The sequence below is a fragment of the Ostrea edulis genome, chromosome 10, assembly GCF_947568905.1.
Source record: "Ostrea edulis chromosome 10, xbOstEdul1.1, whole genome shotgun sequence".
Taxonomy (NCBI): domain Eukaryota; kingdom Metazoa; phylum Mollusca; class Bivalvia; order Ostreida; family Ostreidae; genus Ostrea; species Ostrea edulis.
The window spans coordinates 30,425,781-30,446,860 of NC_079173.1; the positions used below are offsets into that span (position 1 = coordinate 30,425,781).

Here is a 21,080-nt window from a genome sequence, read left to right on the forward strand (position 1 = left end):
ATTTTCACTGCTTTACAATAGAATACTCATAAGATTGTGTATATCCATTGCCCAGCAATCATGCATTAGGACCTGCATGAATTTTAAGATCATGTTTGGTGTTTAGAAATCCTGATCATCGTGGATTTCACCCCCTTACAACAAAAACCCCATATCATCTATCAGCACTGTTGTCCTTTTAGTTGTTATTTCATCTTTGATTTAACAAGCTGAATTAAAAACAATATGGTCACACTTGTATGACACTGTATTTATTCAAAATCCAGTTTAGTAATGAACAGGTTTTCAGCAATATATAATGATTCGGGCAATAACCATTCTTTTTTATCATTTACATGTAGCAATATCTGTTGTCCTCGTGATTCAGAGCCTCACGTCACGTATAAGTGTAGGATAAGACTACGTGTATCTCACAAAGGCCGTGTAAACATACCGATTCCAGGCCTGTGAGTCAGCAATGAATTTTAACACAAAATAACAAAATATCAATTAGTAATGACGATGCCTTTCTTCATAGACCTTCCAGCAGGCCTCAAAATGACATTTTCATTAAACATTCGTTTATGAACACAGTAAATATGCCCTTGTTTCTTTTTTTCTGACAGTACGGTTCTTCTACAAAAGAATGGCGATCACAGAGGTCACAAGCGAGACAATTCCAGCCGTTTTCATTGGAGCACTGTTGATAACTATAATAAAAAACAAAACAAAAACTTTAAGTATACTACATATATACATGATGTTATTGGCTAGTTGTATTCAGTGTCTTATATTAATCAGCCGTCAGATTTTATCAATCATAATGCATATATAATTTATACTCGAAATTGTTAATATAACTATTTTCAATACCCTCGTATAGAGCACTACATGAGATTGAACTTGGTATATTTTAAAGGATGGGATAAAATGTCGGATAAACTGACCAACATCTACAGTATATGAGAATGGATTTAAATTATACGTTGACTTTACAGTTCGTTAGAATTCATCCATGTCCCTATTGTGATCACGTGTAACTTCTGGTGAAATATCGAGCCCGACACGGACAATTAAAAATAAGCGATAAATTTTCTTGAGAAATTTTTTTCACGCGCGGACGTGCCGAATACAACCAACCATATTATTATGCTAACTTTACAAATGTATATCTGACGGTTTTCAAATTACAACTGCCCCCAACGGGACTAATACTCCGCGAGGCTCACCCGAAATTTTAAATTACGGCATTTTCTATACCATTTTAGCATTATGTAGCTACCTTCTAATTTCAGCGACCTTGATCAGTTGTGGATGAGTCAAAACACATTCAAATGACTTTGTTGAGGGTTAAACAACCTTTGTGCCAAGTATCACTGTCTTTCACAGCAAATTAATGTTATGACCAAGACAAAGATCTCATTTTTATGAGCTAGACCAAAAAGGCTTTGATTCCGGATCATGACATATAACTTGGTCATCACTAGCCTTTGTACATAGTACGTGTTTCTTAAGTACTCTGTTACATGTACAGTGATACAGTTGGATATAACAACTTTCTTTCAAACAGTGACCTTGACCAATATGACCTTGGTTAAAGGTTTTCACACACTGTTCAGTTTAGCCGGCCTTTTAAGTATGGCATTTCAATGTCAATCTATTGCAAAGTGAATCTCCAGTGAAAATCTATTTCATCCTTAACATTGGCACAGGGTCATGGCGCACATCAATATACAGTGTATGTGCTAAGTATGTGCTTTTTTATGTTTCTGCTTGACCTTTACTAAATAACCTTAGGTCCGGATCATAACACATCATTTGAATGAATAATGAAAGGACAATTTAAAAATACATTTTTTGTACCAAATGTGAGTTTCTCATGTCTTTGCATTACAAAAGTTACAATCGGACGGACGGACATGGCGATTTCTACACTTCCTCCCCGAACTTTTGGGGGAGGGTTTCAACAAAATATAGATAATAAATTAATTGTTTTGGAAACATCCATAGGATTAAGACCAAGTCTGTTTGGCAACTAACACAAACCTGCTGTGGTTATACTTTCTGAAGATTGGGTGCTGGTAGTAGTAGACTTAGTAGATGACGTCATTGGTCTTGTTGTCGACGTCACAGGTAAGTACGTAGTAGTAGTAGTAGTAGAGGTAGTAGTTTTGAAAGCAAATTTAGTAGTAGGAATAGGTGTTACTGAGCTGGTAGTTTGCACCGGCGTGTTAGTAGTCAAAGGCGGTTTAGTTGTCGTGGGTCGCGGTACTGAAATGCAGATCGGTTTGTCAGTGAAAAATACATTATATATGTAAATATGTTCCAGTTTCAAAATCGTGGTTTTACTTTTATTTCAAAGTTAATAAAGTATGATATTTCAACGTGAGCACATAAACTTGAGCGATTTTCACTCAAAATATGTCGACACATGAGTTTTTGTATACGTTTAATTCCCCCATCTTTGACGAGTGAAACTCTCCATATGACTAAGTATTGTGCGGCTGCCGTATTACAACAACAGCAGCGTATGAGAAATATACGAAACAAGCTGGTAATATGGCTGAATCCGTTAACAATGCACTACATACATTACTGACACGCTGGAAGACTGTGGTATGAGTTGTCGTACGCTGATTAGACATGAATAAAATTTTCAAGGTATGCCGACGTATTGCTTATTAGTTAATCATAAGATGGGCCTACTAAGATGCAACAGGGAAGTAATGCATAAGTTCACGCATGTTTCATAATCGTTCCTCCATGTTGACACACGTCGGTAATCCGCTTGGGATGTGTAGCATAGATATACCACTTTAAATAGGCAGTGTGTTTCTACCTCACTAGTATTGGACCTTTGCGTACATGTACATGTCGCAGTGTAGGCTTAAAGAGGAATTCGGTGCTTGCCTAACCAATTTAGAACTTACTCAGCGTGAAACGTGTAAAGAGCGCACTTCATTGATTGCTTGAATATTGGTTAATGTCCCTCTCGAGAATATTTCACTCACATGGAGACGTCACCACTGCCAGTGAAGGGCTGCAAAATTTAGGCCTATGCTCGGCGCTTATGGCCATTGAGCAGGGAGGTATCTTTATCGTGCCACACATGCTGTGACATGGGACCTCGGTTTTTGCGGTCTCATCCGAAGGACCGCCCCATTTAGTCTCCCTTTATGACAAGCAAGGGGAAATGAGGACCTATTCTAACCCGGATCCGTCTTCATAACTTATGATGACGTATTCACAAGCAGTGTGTGGTTTATTGGCAGGTAAAAAGATAGATATTATGAGAGACTTCGCCTATTAGCGTTGCTCTTTTGTACTGACTTAGGCTTGGAAAGAGTTTTTGGTGTAGGTATTATAAAAATCGTCCAAGTGCGCTCCAACAGGCACTTGATACGTTCTACGTAACTCAAATAAACGTTATGCATGTATTTCACATAAGTAAAACACACTAGAAATACGATATATATATATACACACACAATGTTGGTTGCTTGGTTATTGTTTCATATTGAGACGTCACCAGTTATAGGTGAAGTACCGAAATTTCAGACATGCTTAGCGTTTACGGCCGTAGCAGTGAGGGTTCTTCAACGTTCCAACGCCTGCAGCGACGCGGGATTTCCGGGTTTTTTTTAAGGTCATATACGAAAGACCCATGCTTCTCAATTCTATTTATATGTCGATTCGATATATCCCAGTGAACTTGAAATAAAAGACGCCATCGAGTCTCCCACGTCTGTTTCGTACATAGATATTTTATTGAACATAGATGTTAACGGCAAATCAACAACTCAATTGATTTGATACGAAAGAGATTGATCTGTGTATGATCAGTTTTTATATTGAGGAAATCGACTGTCTGTTTTTTTAAAAAGAAAAAAAAAAAAAAAAAGCATTTCACAATTACACTTATGTTGCTGTTGCAATACGACATATAGCAGCAGCGTATGAGAAATATACGAAACAAGCTGGTATAAGTTGAATACGTTAATGTACGTTACTGACACGCTGGAAGACGGTGGTATAAAGTGTCGTACGTTGAATGCGAACCAAACTTTTGTGCATGAATAAAATTTTCAACGTATGCCAACGCATTGCTTATTAGTTAATCATAAGTTAGAAATGCAGCTAAAAAATTGCCATTTGCATATTTCATTGTTTGTTAGGTATTAACATTAGATTTTTCAGGATTAAAATAATTAATACTATCAATAGAAATCCTTAGATTAAGGTAGAAAACTAGTCTACAATTTAACGGTACACGCTGTAACCAAACCTGTGGTCGTTTGCGGCTCCCGAGTTCTGGGGGTTCGAAATGTCATCGGAGCCACAGGCGTTGTTGTAATTGGAACTGAAAACCATCAGAATTGGTATTAATCACGTGATATCCAGGCTGTGACATAATTTTATTGATTTTATATTGTTTAACGTCCCTCTCGAGAATATTTCACTCATATGGAGACGTCACCATTGCCGGTGAAGGGCTGAAAAATTTAGGCCTATGCTCGCGCTTACGGCCTTTGAGCAGGGAGGGATCTTTATCATGTCACACCTACTGTGACACGGGACCTCGATATTTACGGTCTCATCCGAAGGACCGCCCCATTTAGTCGCCTCTTACGACAAGCAAGGGTTACTGAGGACCTATTCTAACCCGGATGCCCACGGGACCTGTGACATAAGGCGTGTCGTGAATATGATTATAGAATTGGTACTACTCGTAGTACATGACAATTGAAATTGGACAAAATCAATGATATCGATTCATCTAGACTTATTGTAACTAAATGAGCAGTACACTATATTTATCGAGAGGAGTACTACGTGACCGTTTTTCTTTCTGGACCTAATGGTCCACGTAATTAGGTATCACTATAGATTGTTCTGCATGTGTTCAAGGGCAGATTTTAGTGACACTATACAGATTTCCGCCATTTTGAATATCGGTGATAGAGCGTTCGCTTCGTAACCGAGAGGTCGTGAGTTCGAGTTCCGCCCGTGCCATGCCCGCGTTAAACCCAAGACGTAAAGATAGGCAGTGGTTGTTCCTTCGCTCGGCATTTAGAGGTGAGAATCACGGGTCTTTCGGATATGACCTTTTAATAAAAAGGGAGTGTCGTGTCGCGATAGATTTTTACACGTCAAAGAACCTTCACAACTATGAGCCTGAACGCTAAGCTTAGGTCTGAATTTGGGCACTTCATCTGCAGCTGGTGACGTCTCAATATGAGTGAAAAATTCTCGACAGGACATAAAACAAACAACTAACCAACCAACCGCCAACGTGACCATGTGTTTACGCATACTAAGTTTACTCGGCATGTATCCGAAATATCAATGGTGAAGATAAAAGTGGCGGATCCATGGAGATAGCTGGAATAAAATAATGTGGGGCCACCTTTATGTCTCGAAAGGGCCCTCCTACGCCTAAGACAACGGGGATTCGCTATTATTACTGAAAACCGAAATAATTCCCAACTCTACGACTAGGCTATTGCGCATTCACCAAAATTGACAACACAAGCCGTGTCACTGAACCAGATGGCGTGTTATAAAGCAGTTTAAGAATTATTTGATTCATTAACTCGAGGTCTTATATTAATTAACTCAATAAACGTAAAGGAAAATATTTGAAGTTGGATATTGAATGAAATATTTATTTTAAGTCTACGGGTTGCAATAATATAATAAACCAAACCCCCATTATATGAATCGGGGAAAGGCACAGCTCCCCCTTTCGAAAACCCATCCCACATGATCCCCCGGACTCTACCAAGACTTTCTCTTAATGTTTACATTATCATTGCGATTTTCCCCTCCTTTCATTTCGCTTCCTACATTCATCTACATGTATACGTGTAAGTAAGATGAAACAATAGTTATGATGCTATACAAATAGAACATGCAATGGAAAGTTATGAATTATATTGGCACCGTAAGGAGATGTCTAATATACGCTCAATGATGTTAAGACGCGCGTTAATTCAATTTAAAGTGTTTGAGGGTTAGAGGGATACAAATGCGACGGACAGGCGGAAAGTTGACAGACTAATAGTCACATTACAGACAGAAAATGTCTGACCCCGAACACCTTAGATGAATACACACCTTGAATCGCAGTCACTGAAGTTGAAAATGCAAGAAAGTGATCTTAATTATATATTTATAAAAAATACTTTTTAAAGAACTTACCACCATGCCACACAAAAGCATATAATTCATCATATATATATAAGCTAAAGCAATATTAGTGATCAAGCGATTGAAAAGCGGGGTAGATTTAAAAGAAACACAGGCAGATCCAGCATGGGAGGTAACTCGTCCCCGATTTATATCTTATACATGTCTGGGATATGCCTCAGAAAAGCGATATAATTATGCAAATTGTTGAAAGATTCCTTCGAAAATAGAAGTTTTACTAACCTCCAACAGGGCGGAGTTGTGAGGAGTAGACGCCCGGGTATATCGTCCGTAAATTCTGAACAACTGTTGCCCTATAAACAGAAATAGCAGATGGGTCTTATTATGCAACATATCATAGTGTACATTGCAATCTTAAGGTTCATTCATTCACTATCATGCAGTATGAAACTTCAAAGAGTTCTTAGGGAAGGGTTGTACAATATGCAATATGTATCAGTTTTGTATAAAGCATACACCTTCCCCTGGCTGGAGAGAGAGAGAGAGAGAGAGAGAGAGAGAGAGAGAGAGAGAGAGAGATTAAACATTTATTAGTACTGTCACCGGACCCGGGGTGTCGATATGGACAGATCTTTTTCGAAAATGTTTTAAGAAGGATCATTTTCAGTTGCTATTTGTTATCATTTGTAACACCCCCCCCCCCCCCCCTGATGAACAAACGGTTTGGTCTTTAGTGTTGGTTGTCGAAATTAAACAATGAAAGGTGAAGATAACGAACAGTGATCAATATCTTCAAAACTCCTATAAAGGTGAAGATAACGAGCAGTGATAAAGCTTTTGACTCCTATAAAAGTGAAGATAACGAACAGTGATCAATCTCTTAACTCCTATAAAAATGTAGATAATGAAAAGTGATCAATCTCATAAGTAATACAAAATAGAGAGTTGGGCAAACACGGACCCCTGGATATACTAGAGTTGGGATCATGTGCCAAGGAGGCGTAAGCATCCCCTGACGACCAGTCACACCCGCCGTGAGCCCTATATCTTCATCAGGTAAATGGAGTTATCCGTAGTCAAAATCAGTGTGCCAAGAATGTGAAGTCAGTTTGTATCCCCGCGTACTTCAAATCGCAAATGATTGCAGTATGATAGATTGACCAAAAATGAAAAAAAGTCATCGAAAACTCCTAAGCTTCCTAGATTTTGTCATGCATATCGTCCTGGACTTTCCCTGGACCAATAGACATACTTATGTTTCAATCTTGGGGCCACTTTTCTACACTGAACATACAGAAAAGCCGCTATTGTCTTGTCACGTTAATCTACACTTATCAATGTCTGTTCAATATACACACACACTGGGCTTATGAATGTGAATTCAATATATACACACATCAGGAACTAATGAATATAAATTCAATTCATACCCGATCTGAATTTCGACTTGTGAATGTAAATTCAATTCATATCTGATCTGAACTTCGACTGTGAATGTAAATTCAATTCATACTTATCAATGCCTGTTCAATACACACACAAACTGAGCTTGTGAATGTAAATTCAATTCCTATCTGATCTGATGAATGTAATAACTCATACTGAGTACAAGGTTGATCTTATCAATATAACAGGTGCCCGATGTGAACTTATTGATGTGAATTCGACGTATACACGATCTGAACTTATTAATACCAAGTCTATACACAATCTGAACTTGTGAATGGAAATCTAATACTCACTGAGTACAAGAACTGAATCCAACATTGTAAATTAAATACATTCACGATCTAAACTTCACAAACTGAACTTATCAGTGTAAATTCAATACATTTACGATCTAAACTTATTAATTCATATCTAACTATAATACTTACATGAACTGAAGTTAAATTAAATGTAACTATAATACTTACACGAACTGAAGTTTAATTAAATGTAACTATGATACCTACACGAACTGAAGTTTAATTAAATGTAACTATAAAACTTACACGAACTGAAGTTGAATTAAATCTAACTATAATACAGTAACACGGACTGAAGTTTAATTAAATATAACTTTAATACTTACACGAACTGAAGTTTAATTAAATGTAACTATAATACTTACATGAACTGAAGTTTAATTAAATCTAGCTATGATACTTACACGAACTGAAGTTTAATTAAATCTAACTATAATACAGTAACACGGACTGAAGTTTAATTAAATATAACTTTAATACTTACACGAACTGAAGTTTAATTAAATGTAACTATAATACTTACATGAACTGAAGTTTAATTAAATCTAGCTATGATACTTACACGAACTGAAGTTTAATTAAATCTAACTATAATACAGTAACACGGACTGAAGTTTAATTAAATATAACTTTAATACTTACACGAACTGAAGTTTAATTATATCTAGCTATGATACTTACACGAACTAAAGTTTAATTATATCTAGCTATGATACTTACATGAACTGAAGTTTAATTATATCTAGCTATGATACTTACACGAACTGAAGTTTAATTAAATCTAACTATAATACAGTAACACGGACTGAAGTTTAATTAAATATAACTTTAATACTTACACGAACTGAAGTTTAATTATATCTAGCTATGATACTTACACGAACTAAAGTTTAATTATATCTAGCTATGATACTTACATGAACTGAAGTTTAATTATATCTAGCTATGATACTTACACGAACTGAAGTTTAATTAAATCTAACTATAATACAGTAACACGGACTGAAGTTTAATTAAATATAACTTTAATACTTACACGAACTGAAGTTTAATTATATCTAGCTATGATACTTACACGAACTAAAGTTTAATTATATCTAGCTATGATACTTACATGAACTGAAGTTTAATTATATCTAGCTATGATACTTACACGAACTGAAGTTTAATTAAATCTAGCTATGATACTTACACGAACTGAAGTTTAATTAAATCTAACTTTAATACTTACACAAACTGAAGTTTAATTAAATCTAACTATAATACTTACACGAACTGAAGTTTAATTAAATCTAGCTATGATACTTACACGAACTGAAGTTTAATTATATCTAGCTATGATACTTACACGAACTGCACTTGCTCTCGCATCCCTGGTTCCGGAATCCAAGCGAAACGGACTATGTTTTTGTCGTTATTGGCAGTGTGGGTCAATGTCAACCCATTCTGACATTGGATGACCTTGGAGTCCCCCGTTTGCAGAGGAATAAATTGTCCCCATGACCTTGACCCCCCGTTTGGAGTGCGAGCCTGGATGATAAAGCCTCGAAATAGTCCTCCCTGTCCTTGAATTGATACTATAAATAAAATGTATAAACACATCAATGGCCAATGCAAGATATGATGAATCTGTGATATTGATAAACTGTTACAATTAAGGATAATTAGTCATTTGCTGAGACTACTCGGACTATGGCCTCGGTAATCTCGCCACAATTAGAATACATTCATTACACTTGTAGTAGAGGTAGACGATGAATATCAGCTTCTCGTCGATTATGAAATTTTGAAGTATACATTCGGGACTCTTGACATTTACATATGAATCTTCTCATGCCATACCTCTAACGTCCCATAATATACTCTTTTGTTGGTCGTTCCAGTGCCTCCAAAAACCACCCAAAGTCGAGGTCAAGTGGCACAGTTTAGATGTTACAATATTTCAACGACATATGCAGCTGTTTTAAATAGTTTTACAATATATTGCGAGGACATGTGACAAATTCTCCAATAAACCCGGGTTCCTAGAATGTATTACTTAACATAACATTTTACGTATATCTATCGTTTGCTCTGTTTTAAAATCTCCTAAAACCGAAATGCAATTTTTTTCCCCCAAATGTATACGTACGACTGTGTTATGCGTGTTAAGAAACTTGATTTTTGTTGAAAATGTCAGTCGAAGAAGCTTACTTCATAACTATGCATCATCTGCCCTTGGGCCAAGCCCGAGGGCAAAATGACATCAATGAAGGCTACATCATCGAATGTCATACAGGAACGTAGTATCAATCAAGCCACTCTGGTTGTTCAACTTCTTGCAACATATATACATACTTATAAAAATGTAAACACGTGGACCCCAACCAATGGCCGTGTTATTTTTCTTCTAATTGTTCGCTCACTTACCACTTATGTAGTTCCTACCACAAACTCCAGGTTCTTCACAAAATCGGTAATATGAAGTGGATGTTGTTAAAGCATATACTGACGGATTATTTAAGAACATTTGGTTTGGGTGACGAGGGATAAGTTGTACGCATGCGTCAGGAGTAATTGGAGACCCTTGCGGAAATGCGAATCCAGATAAACAAAACGATAGCAAAAGCAAAAATTCTGTCAAAATGTGTGCAAGGAAACGCCCACTTTCCATTTTGATAGTATATTTGTGTTAACATAAATCTCTTAGACAAATATAAATTAACAAATATTATAGAAATTGAATTCACGATATCGCCGAATTATCGGAGTTCAAGTTAAAACGTTTCAGTATCTAAGAAATATTAAACTATACGCAATTTCCACCCATGTATCCAGTACAGTCACACAGAAAATCGTTCGTTTATCAAAATCCATTAAGACGTATCCCTGTTCTGTCAATGAGAGAATGACCACTTCTAAAACGTCGCGTTCTATCCGCAGCGCCCCCTGCTAACTGCGTCGTTCTCCAATCCGGAAGAAATGTTTGGTTTTGTGAGGTATGATAAAACATTACAAAATACAATCACTTTGTTGCTAAGAGAATGTCCCTAGGGGATTTACGTGTGTTCCCGGGTCTTCATAGACATCGTTATAAAATGATTCAGTAGTAGTACATGATGTTACATGTATGTTATTCAATCACATTAATACACTAAATACATGTAAATAAAATATTTCGTTCGAAAATTACTTTTAAATACTCTCCAAATTTGATGTTATGATAACATTTAATGACTTTGATGAATACAAACCATAAACATGTATATACACTGTACATTGATTAATGTTGATACATTAATCAATATACACTCTGAAAGACGAAAATGCTTAGTGTATTTAAAAATTGAATTTGCATTGCAAACGTTATCCTTTGATGCGCATATATATATATATATATAGCAATCAGCACACCCAACAAATGGCCACAGAGGTGATTTGTAGCCAAAAAGAAATAATAAACTTGGTGACCGAGGATTGAAATTGATTTTAATTTTCCATTAAGCTTAAGCAAGAATATATTTTTCCAGTAATCAAAATATAAATAAAAGCAGACAAGCCGGATAAACAGCTTACTCATACAGCACAGACCAAATATAAAATTTCAAACTGTCCACTTTTAAATAAGTTGCATGATATCATTAACCGTTAATTCAACAGCATTTTAAGCGGGAACAAGCAGACAACAAATTCAAAGCAATACAAGCTGTTAACTATCGGTATTTCTCTGCTATTCAAGTATGCAACAATTAACACCTATCGGAATAACTAACATAATCCTTAAGATCTTATGAAAATTTCAGCAAAATAAACAAGGGAATACTATTCGAGAGATGTATCTACAATGAGTGTTTCGTATAAACCGCCATAGCCTCGGACGCAGTCGTCATATGGTAGCAGGGGACAGTTTCGCACTATAAGTGATGTTGCATGTGTAAAAATGTATACAATAATTTTAGGATACATGTCAAGTGTATCCGAGTGCTTAACAAAAAATGTTGATAAGCAACATGTACTGTAGGTGTCGCCATGATTCCTAGCATATAGATGGGTGCAAATACGAAACTAAGACACGTGGTCAGTTGCTGAAGAAATTCCATTAAAACATTCATGGTCCAGCAGAAGGTCTGCTGCTGAGAGGGAAGGTGGATGACCCCATATAAAAGGTAGATTTTTAAGAAAGACAGACAGGGTTCTTGATGTGCACAGTGCCTAAATACCCTCGCACGGTACTTTGATGGTGTGTGGGTGGTGCGGACTAGCCCAAATGAGAGAAAATCAAAGCGAGAAAGGGGCACCTATCAGAGCATGTTTTGTGCACCAGCATCAGTATGTATAGATTACATGTAATTTTGGGTCATAATTTATTAACTACACCAATATGAAATACAAGTATTGACATAAAAGGGAAATATGATTTTTCATTAGTCTGCCATAATCTGACTTTGATGTATACCCCCTACCTACATGTTCCAGAACCAAGAAAACTCTCCCCTGCCACCTATACTCGGACACAGGAACGACAATTGCCGAACATAATCGGGCTGCTGGGACCGAGTTCATACAAAGGTGAAAACTGACGTGAGTAACTACACATCTCGTTTGTTTAAAATCGTTCCATGAATGAAATGAAGTACTATAAGTGTAAGAAAGTAATGACGCAAATGCGCGACTGAAATGAAATTTTGAAAATAAGTTTTCTTTGAAATTGGTATATTACATGTAAATTGTTTACAAATCTGACACTTGCGCAGTGCCTTTCTTCCGCATTATTCCGAACTGGTGACCCTCGGGACCAATGCGCAATGGAATTGTTTGGAAGACAATAATTTAAGAAACGACATTCTCTGCTTATTTGACGGGTTTATTGCTTGAGATCCACTTTGATTGTATGAAATTATATATATTCAATCACAAATATGGTTTTCTTTTATTTTCAATGTTAATTATCGTCAATTACAGATTGTATTGCTTTAAAGACAAAACGTAATCTAGCAAACTTGAAAAAAATCGGGAGAAGGGGAGGGGTGGGGGTGGCAAACATTTCTACATGTATACTCGAAGAAGGTTCTGAACGATATCATGTAACATGGTATTGAAAATACGAAATGAAAATGTAAATACCTTGTAGAGGTTGAAGACCGCATTGCTGTGTGGACGTACAGGCTTGGTACTGCTGTTGACTGACCAGAATCCGGTATGGTCTGGTTTGTCCCTGCTGGTTCCGGACTTGTTGATTTGTCAGTGGGTCTACGTGGACAGGTTGTAAATTTACACAGGATTCGGTACGGACAGGAGCGCCTTGTGGATAGGCCAAAACAGAATATTCATAACACAGCACGAAAAATATAACGAAATAAATGTAAACTTGAATCATTTTGTCTAATTCAAGTTTGGTGAGGCCTTAATTCAAACGGCGATACAGAGTTTTTTCTGGACTACTTCAGGAAGAGGTCTATCAAGAAATGAGATATAATTCAAATACATCCTCGTGTCTCATAATTTAATTAATCATGAAAAAGTATTTCATCACGTGGTTAAAGATAGTTCGATGACTTGTATCAAACACGGATACATCATGTGATGGATTGCAGTTACTGTTTTGTAAAGAATTTGTGTATTTGCGCGGGCTGTGACAAATTTAATATACTTGCATGTACGTTCGATAAGCTGTAAGTAGCCCTAAGCCATCATGATACACTAATTCAATACTATATATATACTAACATTGCTTTCTTTTTCATTATACACATATATAATATATAAATATATTCAATCTTCCAAGATAATTTTTCCATATAGAGTTTTAGAATTAATATTCTCATTTTAATTAAGTCGAAAGATAATTCAATAACAAAGTCCATAGATAATTCAATAACAAAACCCGTAGATAATTCATAACAAATCTCGTAGATACTTCAATAACAAAGCCGATAGTTAGTTCAATAACAAAACCCATAGATAATTGATAAGAAATCCCATAGATAATTCATTAACAAAACCCATAGATAATTCAATACAAAGCCCATCGATAATTCAATAACAAAGCTCATAAATAATTCAATAACAAAGCTGGTAGATAATTCAATACAAATCCCATAGATAATTCAATAAGGAAGCCGATAGATAGTTAGTTCAATAACAAAACCCATAGATAATTTAATAACAAATCCCAAAGATGATTCAATAAAAAATCCCATAGATACTTCAATAACAAAGCCCATAGTTAGTTTAAAAACAAAGCCCATTGATAAATTAATAAAAAAGCCCATATATAATTAAAAAACAGGACCCGTAGATAATTCAATAACAAATCACATAGATAATTTAATAACAAATCCCAAAAATAATTCAATAACAAATCCCATAGTTAGTTCAATAACAAATCCCATAGTTAATTCAATAACAAAGCCCATAGATAATTTGATAACAAAGCCCATAAATAATTCAATAACAAATCCCATAGATAATTCAATAACAAAGCTGATAGTTAGTTCTATGATAAAGCCCTTAGATAATTTAATAACAAAGCCCATCTGTTATTCAAACATCATGAACGTTCTGGTGATGTCCGTAGAACTATTGTACGATTGTGACAGGATATTTTTAAAAGTTGATTTTCTGGAGTGAAAATTGAATGAATTTTTAATTTATCAAAATAAAACACTTTATGATTAAGATACATGACTTTTAGATGCACACTTATCAGACAGCCCACTTTTATCACACGGACGTGTACATTTATAACCGCAAATGTTCGTTTTCTTTCAGACATTTACACCAACCTTTCTTACAGACATTAGACCCACCTTTCTTACAGACATTAGATACACCTTTCTTACAGACATTAGACCCACCTTTCTTACAGACATTAGACCCATCTTTCTTACAGACATTAGATGCACCTTTCTTACAGACATTAGACCCACCTTTCTTACAGACATTAGATACACCTTTCTTACAGACATTAGATGCACCTTTCTTACAGACATTAGATACACCTTTCTTACAGACATTAGATACACCTTTCTTACAGACATTAGACCCACCTTTCTTACAGACATTAGATACACCTTTCTTACAGACATTAGATACATCTTTCTTACAGACATTAGACCCTCCTTTCTTACAGACGTTAAATTCACCTTTCTTACAGACATTAGATACACCTTTCTTACAGACATTAGATACACCTTTCTTATAGACATTAGACCCATCTTTCTTACAGACATTAGATACACCTTTCTTACAGACATTAGACCCATCTTTCTTACAGACATTAGACCCTCCTTTCTTACAGACATTAGATACACCTTTCTTTCAGACATTAGATACACCTTTCTTACAGACATTAGATACACCTTTCTTACAGACATTAAACCCACCTTTCTTACAGACATTAGATACACCTTTCTTTCAGACATTAGATACACCTTTCTTACAGACATTAGATACACCTTTCTTACAGACATTAGACCCACCTTTCTTACAGACATTAGACCCTCCTTTTTTACAGACGTTAAATACACCTTTCTTACAGACATTAGATACACCTTTCTTACAGACATTAGACCCTCCTTTCTTACAGACATTAGACCCATCTTTCTTACAGACGTTAAATACACCTTTCTTACAGACATTAGATACACCTTTCTTACAGACATTAGATACACCTTTCTTACAGACATTAGACCCATCTTTCTTACAGACATTAGATACACCTTTCTTACAGACATTAGACCCACCTTTCTTACAGACATTAGACCCATCTTTCTTACAGACATTAGATACACCTTTCTTACAGACATTAGATACACCTTTCTTACAGACATTAGATCCACCTTTCAGGTTTTTCTCGTGTGACAGATAAGACTTTCACCTTTGGGAAGAAAAGAAATTCAGCAATGATTTTAATCTCGCATAGGAAATATTATTTCATTAGTCTAAACTAACTTGTATGAATATTCAAAATATCTTGTAAAAATTATTATTTTTTTTTAAAAAGTACAATGTTGTGAAAATACTTAGCTAATGGAACTTTATAATTTCATTTCTGAGATAGGAAATCAATTTTTCCATAGGAATTTATTTCTGTCCAATAATTTGTTTGATTTGTCTATTTTAATCTTGTTCCCTTAGGGAAAGACACGCAACTATGTGTAGCGGTTACTTTGAAGATCGTCAAGTCAGTAATTAATTAACATCATCTAAACTTTTGATTATTACCTTTTTTAAAAACACATTTATACATGTATGAAAATATCTATTTACCAGAATTAATCCGTACAAATTTTCTAATCGTTTGGCATTTTCATCCAAGTAAACGTTTAGCCGGTTAACCATCGCCATCCCTAATATTTTACTCATGCGTTCCCACCTTTAAAGACTAAATAAATTTTGGATACCATTCCGCACGAACGACAACTCGTATTGTATTGTTTATAGGCTTTAAGCCTTTCGGCTCATCAGCATAATACATATTCAATTACAAAGTATAAACAAAAAAGATGTATACAGTATGAAAAGTGGAGTGAATATTAGAGGATGGACACGAACGACAACTCGTACAAGCAAGAAATTACGAAAATCCGGAATTGACACTTGGATATTTAGAAAGAGCAGGTAATCTTCTACCAGTAAAACTATAAATTTCATGATCTCAGGGGTAGGATTTTAGGTATCATAGTGGGGCCAAAATGGTCAGTTATTAAATTTGTTAACAATTGTACATTTTTAAATCCTTGATGACTACCCTTCCAATTCTTTTCAAATTTGGTATGAAGCATCTTTGGGACAAGGGGGCAATGTTGTAAATTTCAGGACTCCTGCATCCTGGGGTCTTCGGGGCGGGGCAAAAACTGCCAAAAATTGACCAAATTTTTTTTTTTTGCTCTTCAACCGCGCATCTGTAAGAGAAACTAAATGCATAATGATGAAGCGTAGGAACTTCAGGACCACCTCTACCACAATTGTAAATTTCACGATCCCCGCGTAAGGGTTTTGGTTCCAGAGTGGGGTTCTAGGGCGTGGCCAAACGTGGAATGTATAGTGTATATGTATAAAACATTCAAACAATATCTTCTCTAATGCTATTGATACATGTGCATGTACTAAATTGCAACTAAATAGATATTTAGCAGAAGTAAATAGTCCTTTACCAAAACTGTAAATTTCATGCTTCCAGCATAAGGGTTTTGGTTTCAGAGTAGGGCCAAAATTATTATAGTAATTATTATCTTTATCATTTGAAAGACTTTTTAAAAGTTTGCTGATACGGTATAGAATTTAAGATAAGCAGAAAAGGATGTACTAAATTATGGATTTCGTAACCCTAGGGTTTTAACTCTAGGATAGGTCCAAATTAGTCACATCGTCTGATTGTTACATGTATTATATTATGTATAGTCTATCACCGGTATACACAGTTTTGATGAGATTTAAGTTTTAAGAACACATCTTGTTTTACACAGTTGCTGAATATTACATTTTAGCTTAGATATACAGAACGGGATTTTTTTCTCTAGATTATCCCTTGGGGCTAGTGATACTTTTAACTAATACTCGGCTGACCGATAATGCCCGTGGGCCTCTTGTTGACAGGTGTTAACGCGACAGGTAAGTAATAGTCATCCCGCAATGGGAACGCGGTTTACCTGCGATACATCTGAAAAACCGCGATGAATTTTTTCCAACGCGGGAACGCGGTAAACAATGAATCGGCGTTGCGTGTACTGCACTTTGCTTTCCTATCGTGGCCCAACCTACGCACTGGGGCCATGATCTGAGGAAAATTGAATCTGCATTACCTGAGGATGCATTATATGGTTACTTTGCGGAACGGAATCAGATAATGCTATCAACTATTTCAACTCGTTAGTAACCATCATTTATGTAGAAAATTGTACATTGACCCCGATTTTTTCATTGACAACTTCTACTTTCAGAGTGATCAACTGATAAAGCAAAGAAAAGAAAAGCTTCAGCAGAAACGGGGGAAAGAAAACAATGTGGCATTAATTTACAATACGCCCCCCCCCCCCCCTCAAGAAAGAAAAGAGAATTCGGTGCCTTAAGATTGATTGATTAATGTTTTCCGCCACACTCAACAATTTCTCAGTTATCTGGTGGCGCCCAGTTTTTTATTGGTGAAAGAGAGAACCCAGATACGATGTACCTGGGAAGAGACCACCGACCTTCCGAAAGTAAATTGGGCTTCGAACCTGCGCCGACAGAGGTGAGAGGCCATTTGATATTGAGCGCGTTGCTCTAACCACTCGGCCACGGGTGGTGCCTTAAGATATGATTAAGAAGAATGAGAATGACAGAATAACAACAGATGTAGAATAACGCTTCATTTCAATGTTTCGTTCCGTTCCGCTAAATACTGATATCCACACGGACAATGGTACAGTATTTAGCGGAACGGAATCAAATAATGCTATCTACTATTTCAAATTGTTATCATCCCGTGGGGATCCGGTTTAGAATAGGCCCTCAGTAGCCCTTGCTTGTCGTAAAAGGCGACTAAATCGAGCGGTTCTTCGGAAAAGACCGCAAAATCCGAGGCCCTGTGTCACAGCAGGTGTGGCACGATAAAGAAAGGCCTTAAGCACTGAGTATAGGCCTAAATTTTACAGCCCTTCACCTGCAGCGGTGACGTCTCCATATGAGTGAAAAATTCTCGAGTGGGACGTTAAACAATATAAAATCAACCTATTAGTAACCTAGCAAATTTTCAGTGGCTTTTTGTAAGGTTTTTATTTGCCACCACCATTTATGCAGAAAATTTTACATTGATCGCGGTTTTGATTTTTTTTTTTCATTGGGAACTCTGCGTAGTAATAAACCGACGAAAAGGAAACGAATATTTGTTTCTTTGATATTGTTGTGGTTAAAGTAATTTCACGTTGCTTTTCCCAATTTCTGTCGAGTTCATCGACTCGTAAAAGGAATCGTATCATTTATTATATCTACTTACTTATTTCATAGAGTAGTTATAGTTTTCATTTCATGTGTAATTCAAGATCTACACCCATCGCATATATGTATATAAGTTAAGTTTTGATTCTTACATTTGTTGCAAACCTTACCCTATGCAATCATAACACTGAAACAAGATAATGAACAGAATGTAACAAAGATTAAAGTGCTATATATTGTATATCCATACTGTTTAATTTCTATGCTTCTAGGGAAGAAGGTAAAAAGAAATACAACAGGAAACAGATAAAAATCTAAATTTGAAAAATCTACATTGTGTCATTGTAAATGCAATGCAGTCTGGATAAACATGTAGCGTCACACGAGGCGTAGAATTTCAGATTCACGGTAAAAATAGCAACTGAACTGCCCTTCTATTTAAAAATTGCACAAATTCTTTTTGACTGATCCGCAAAAAAAAAAAAAGATTTACGGCAGACACGATAGAAAGGAAAAATTCATTGTCTTTAAATTAAAATCATATAATCATGTGTCTCTCAATTGATTTTATACGTCAGAACATGCAAATTCTATGGTCCTTATGATGATCTAATTTGCAAATACAACCTGTCATTGGGAGAAAGTTTCATACCAATTGTAAGGCTTTACATACTGATTTTGACTACAGATTACTCAGGGCCCATGGTTGGACCAGGGTGACCGGTCAACAAGGGACAGTTACTCCGTATAGACACCTGATTCCACCTCAGACATAAGGCCCAAGCCCTTTCTTAATTTTGTATTGTTGGTGGGATTTATGAGATTGATTACTGTTTGTTACTTTCACTTTTCTATTGAAACCGCCGTTTTCTCATTCTCTTCTTTGATTTTGTTGTCCTTTGGTACGATTATGTTTAGTACATTAAAGTTTTTTTCACACGATTTGTTCTTCGTTCTGAGGGCTATGTTTTAAAAGCCTAAATACTACCTGAACTGTCATAGCAAAAGGAAAACTGGGTTAAGTTATCGCCGTAAAGATTAATACTTTTGTATCGGATTGTACTCATCTTGTTTGCACGCATGATAATTTTAAAACATAATCAACACACATACTGTTAAAAACATCTCAAGAATTAAATACATGTACATCATCTCTTTAATGTATTCCAAACTTCCACACCAAAATTTGTTATCTCTTGCAATTTTGCTTATAGATTGTATCAAATCATGACGTTGTTCGTGACCACCAGGGCAAACAAGGGAATGAGCCGAAAAGTAGTCGTCAAAAAACTATCGAATGCTGCAAGTTACACGCGTCGATGAGAATCATTTGTATGGTGGATCAGTGACATTGACGAATTTTAAAACTATTTTGAAGCGAAGTTTTGAGTGAAAATTCGTTTCATTCCTTGTGTTTTAAGGGGTGGTATGGTATAGACCCGTGCTATTATTATTCCAGACAAGATGACCGGTTCCTGTGCGTTAGCATGGGATAAAAAGAATCTTCCATGGTTTGTGGTTTGGTTTGATTTATATTCAACTCGCCAAGGCTCGGGGACAGAAAACACATCTCCTTGGATATAGATAATATCAAACCACAAATCATGGGAGATTCTATGTACATTATTTCCCTATCTACCAACAGAACATAGTATCTGAAGGTCAATATCTAAACGCCTGCTACGCCGACAAAATAATTTATTTGACTTCTATCTACTGCAATAGACGCCATAACCATGCCTCTGTCTGCTAATTCTCAAACAAAGAAAGTTCGGGGGCCCTACCTAAAGGACAAGAAGGGTACTGCGCTAAGCATTTACGCATTAAAAAAAAAAACCAATATTGTCTTGAAATGGTTTAACGTATGCGTCAATTTCAAATGGTTATTTGAAACACTGCTTTTTATCATTCCCTTTTTCAGTTTCAGTGTGTGAAGAGGTAAAAATATTTACTTGCCATTGAGTAAAGATGAGATTAGTTATTTTCAAGGAAAACATGTACATACATACATACTTACTTACATACTTTAGTAGCTAAATGCATTATATCACTTTTACTGAAAACCGCAAACAATCAGCGCATGTGAATGAACACATTGTTATCTAACGCTAAGCAGACGACACGGCAATGTAGTCCTATACTCGCCATTGTTACATGTACCAGTTGAAAAATATTCTGATATTCTGTTACAATATTCTGATTCATAGAAAATATCACCATTTCTGCATGTAAAGGATGATAAAGACAGGTGAATAGATACCTCGAAAGTAGCACTATATCATGAATATATGAAGTCTTCAAAAT

The 21,080-nt window shown here is 35.9% G+C and overlaps 1 protein-coding gene across 2 annotated transcripts; it reads right to left on the reverse strand.

The window, feature by feature from the left end:
* Positions 1-229: 229 nt before the first annotated feature.
* LOC125666440 (protein let-653-like) lies at positions 230-13,329 on the reverse strand. 2 transcript variants are annotated; one of them, XM_056151101.1, is made up of 6 exons: positions 12,981-13,329; positions 9,226-9,454; positions 6,412-6,482; positions 4,265-4,339; positions 2,026-2,250; positions 230-689 (listed from the first exon to the last, which is right to left on the reverse strand). In XM_056151101.1, exons 1-6 carry the CDS (start codon positions 13,231-13,233, stop codon positions 616-618), a joined length of 927 nt encoding a protein of 308 aa, XP_056007076.1. In that variant the 5' UTR covers positions 13,234-13,329; the 3' UTR covers positions 230-615. The 2 variants fall into 2 exon arrangements, with proteins under 2 accessions (XP_056007076.1, XP_056007077.1); XM_056151102.1 differs by lacking the exon at positions 4,265-4,339.
* Between the last annotated feature and the right edge of the window lie 7,751 nt (positions 13,330-21,080).

Coding starts and splice junctions, on each gene's coding strand:
- LOC125666440 (XM_056151101.1), bottom strand. CDS start 13,233: ATGATTCAAGTTTACATTTATTTCGTTATATTTTTCGTGCTGTGTTAT. Junction 2,251..4,264: donor GGAGCCGCAAACGACCACAG/GTTTGGTTACAG, acceptor TCTGCATTTCAG/TACCGCGACCCACGACAACT. Junction 690..2,025: donor AGAAAGTATAACCACAGCAG/GTTTGTGTTAGT, acceptor TTTTTATTATAG/TTATCAACAGTGCTCCAATG.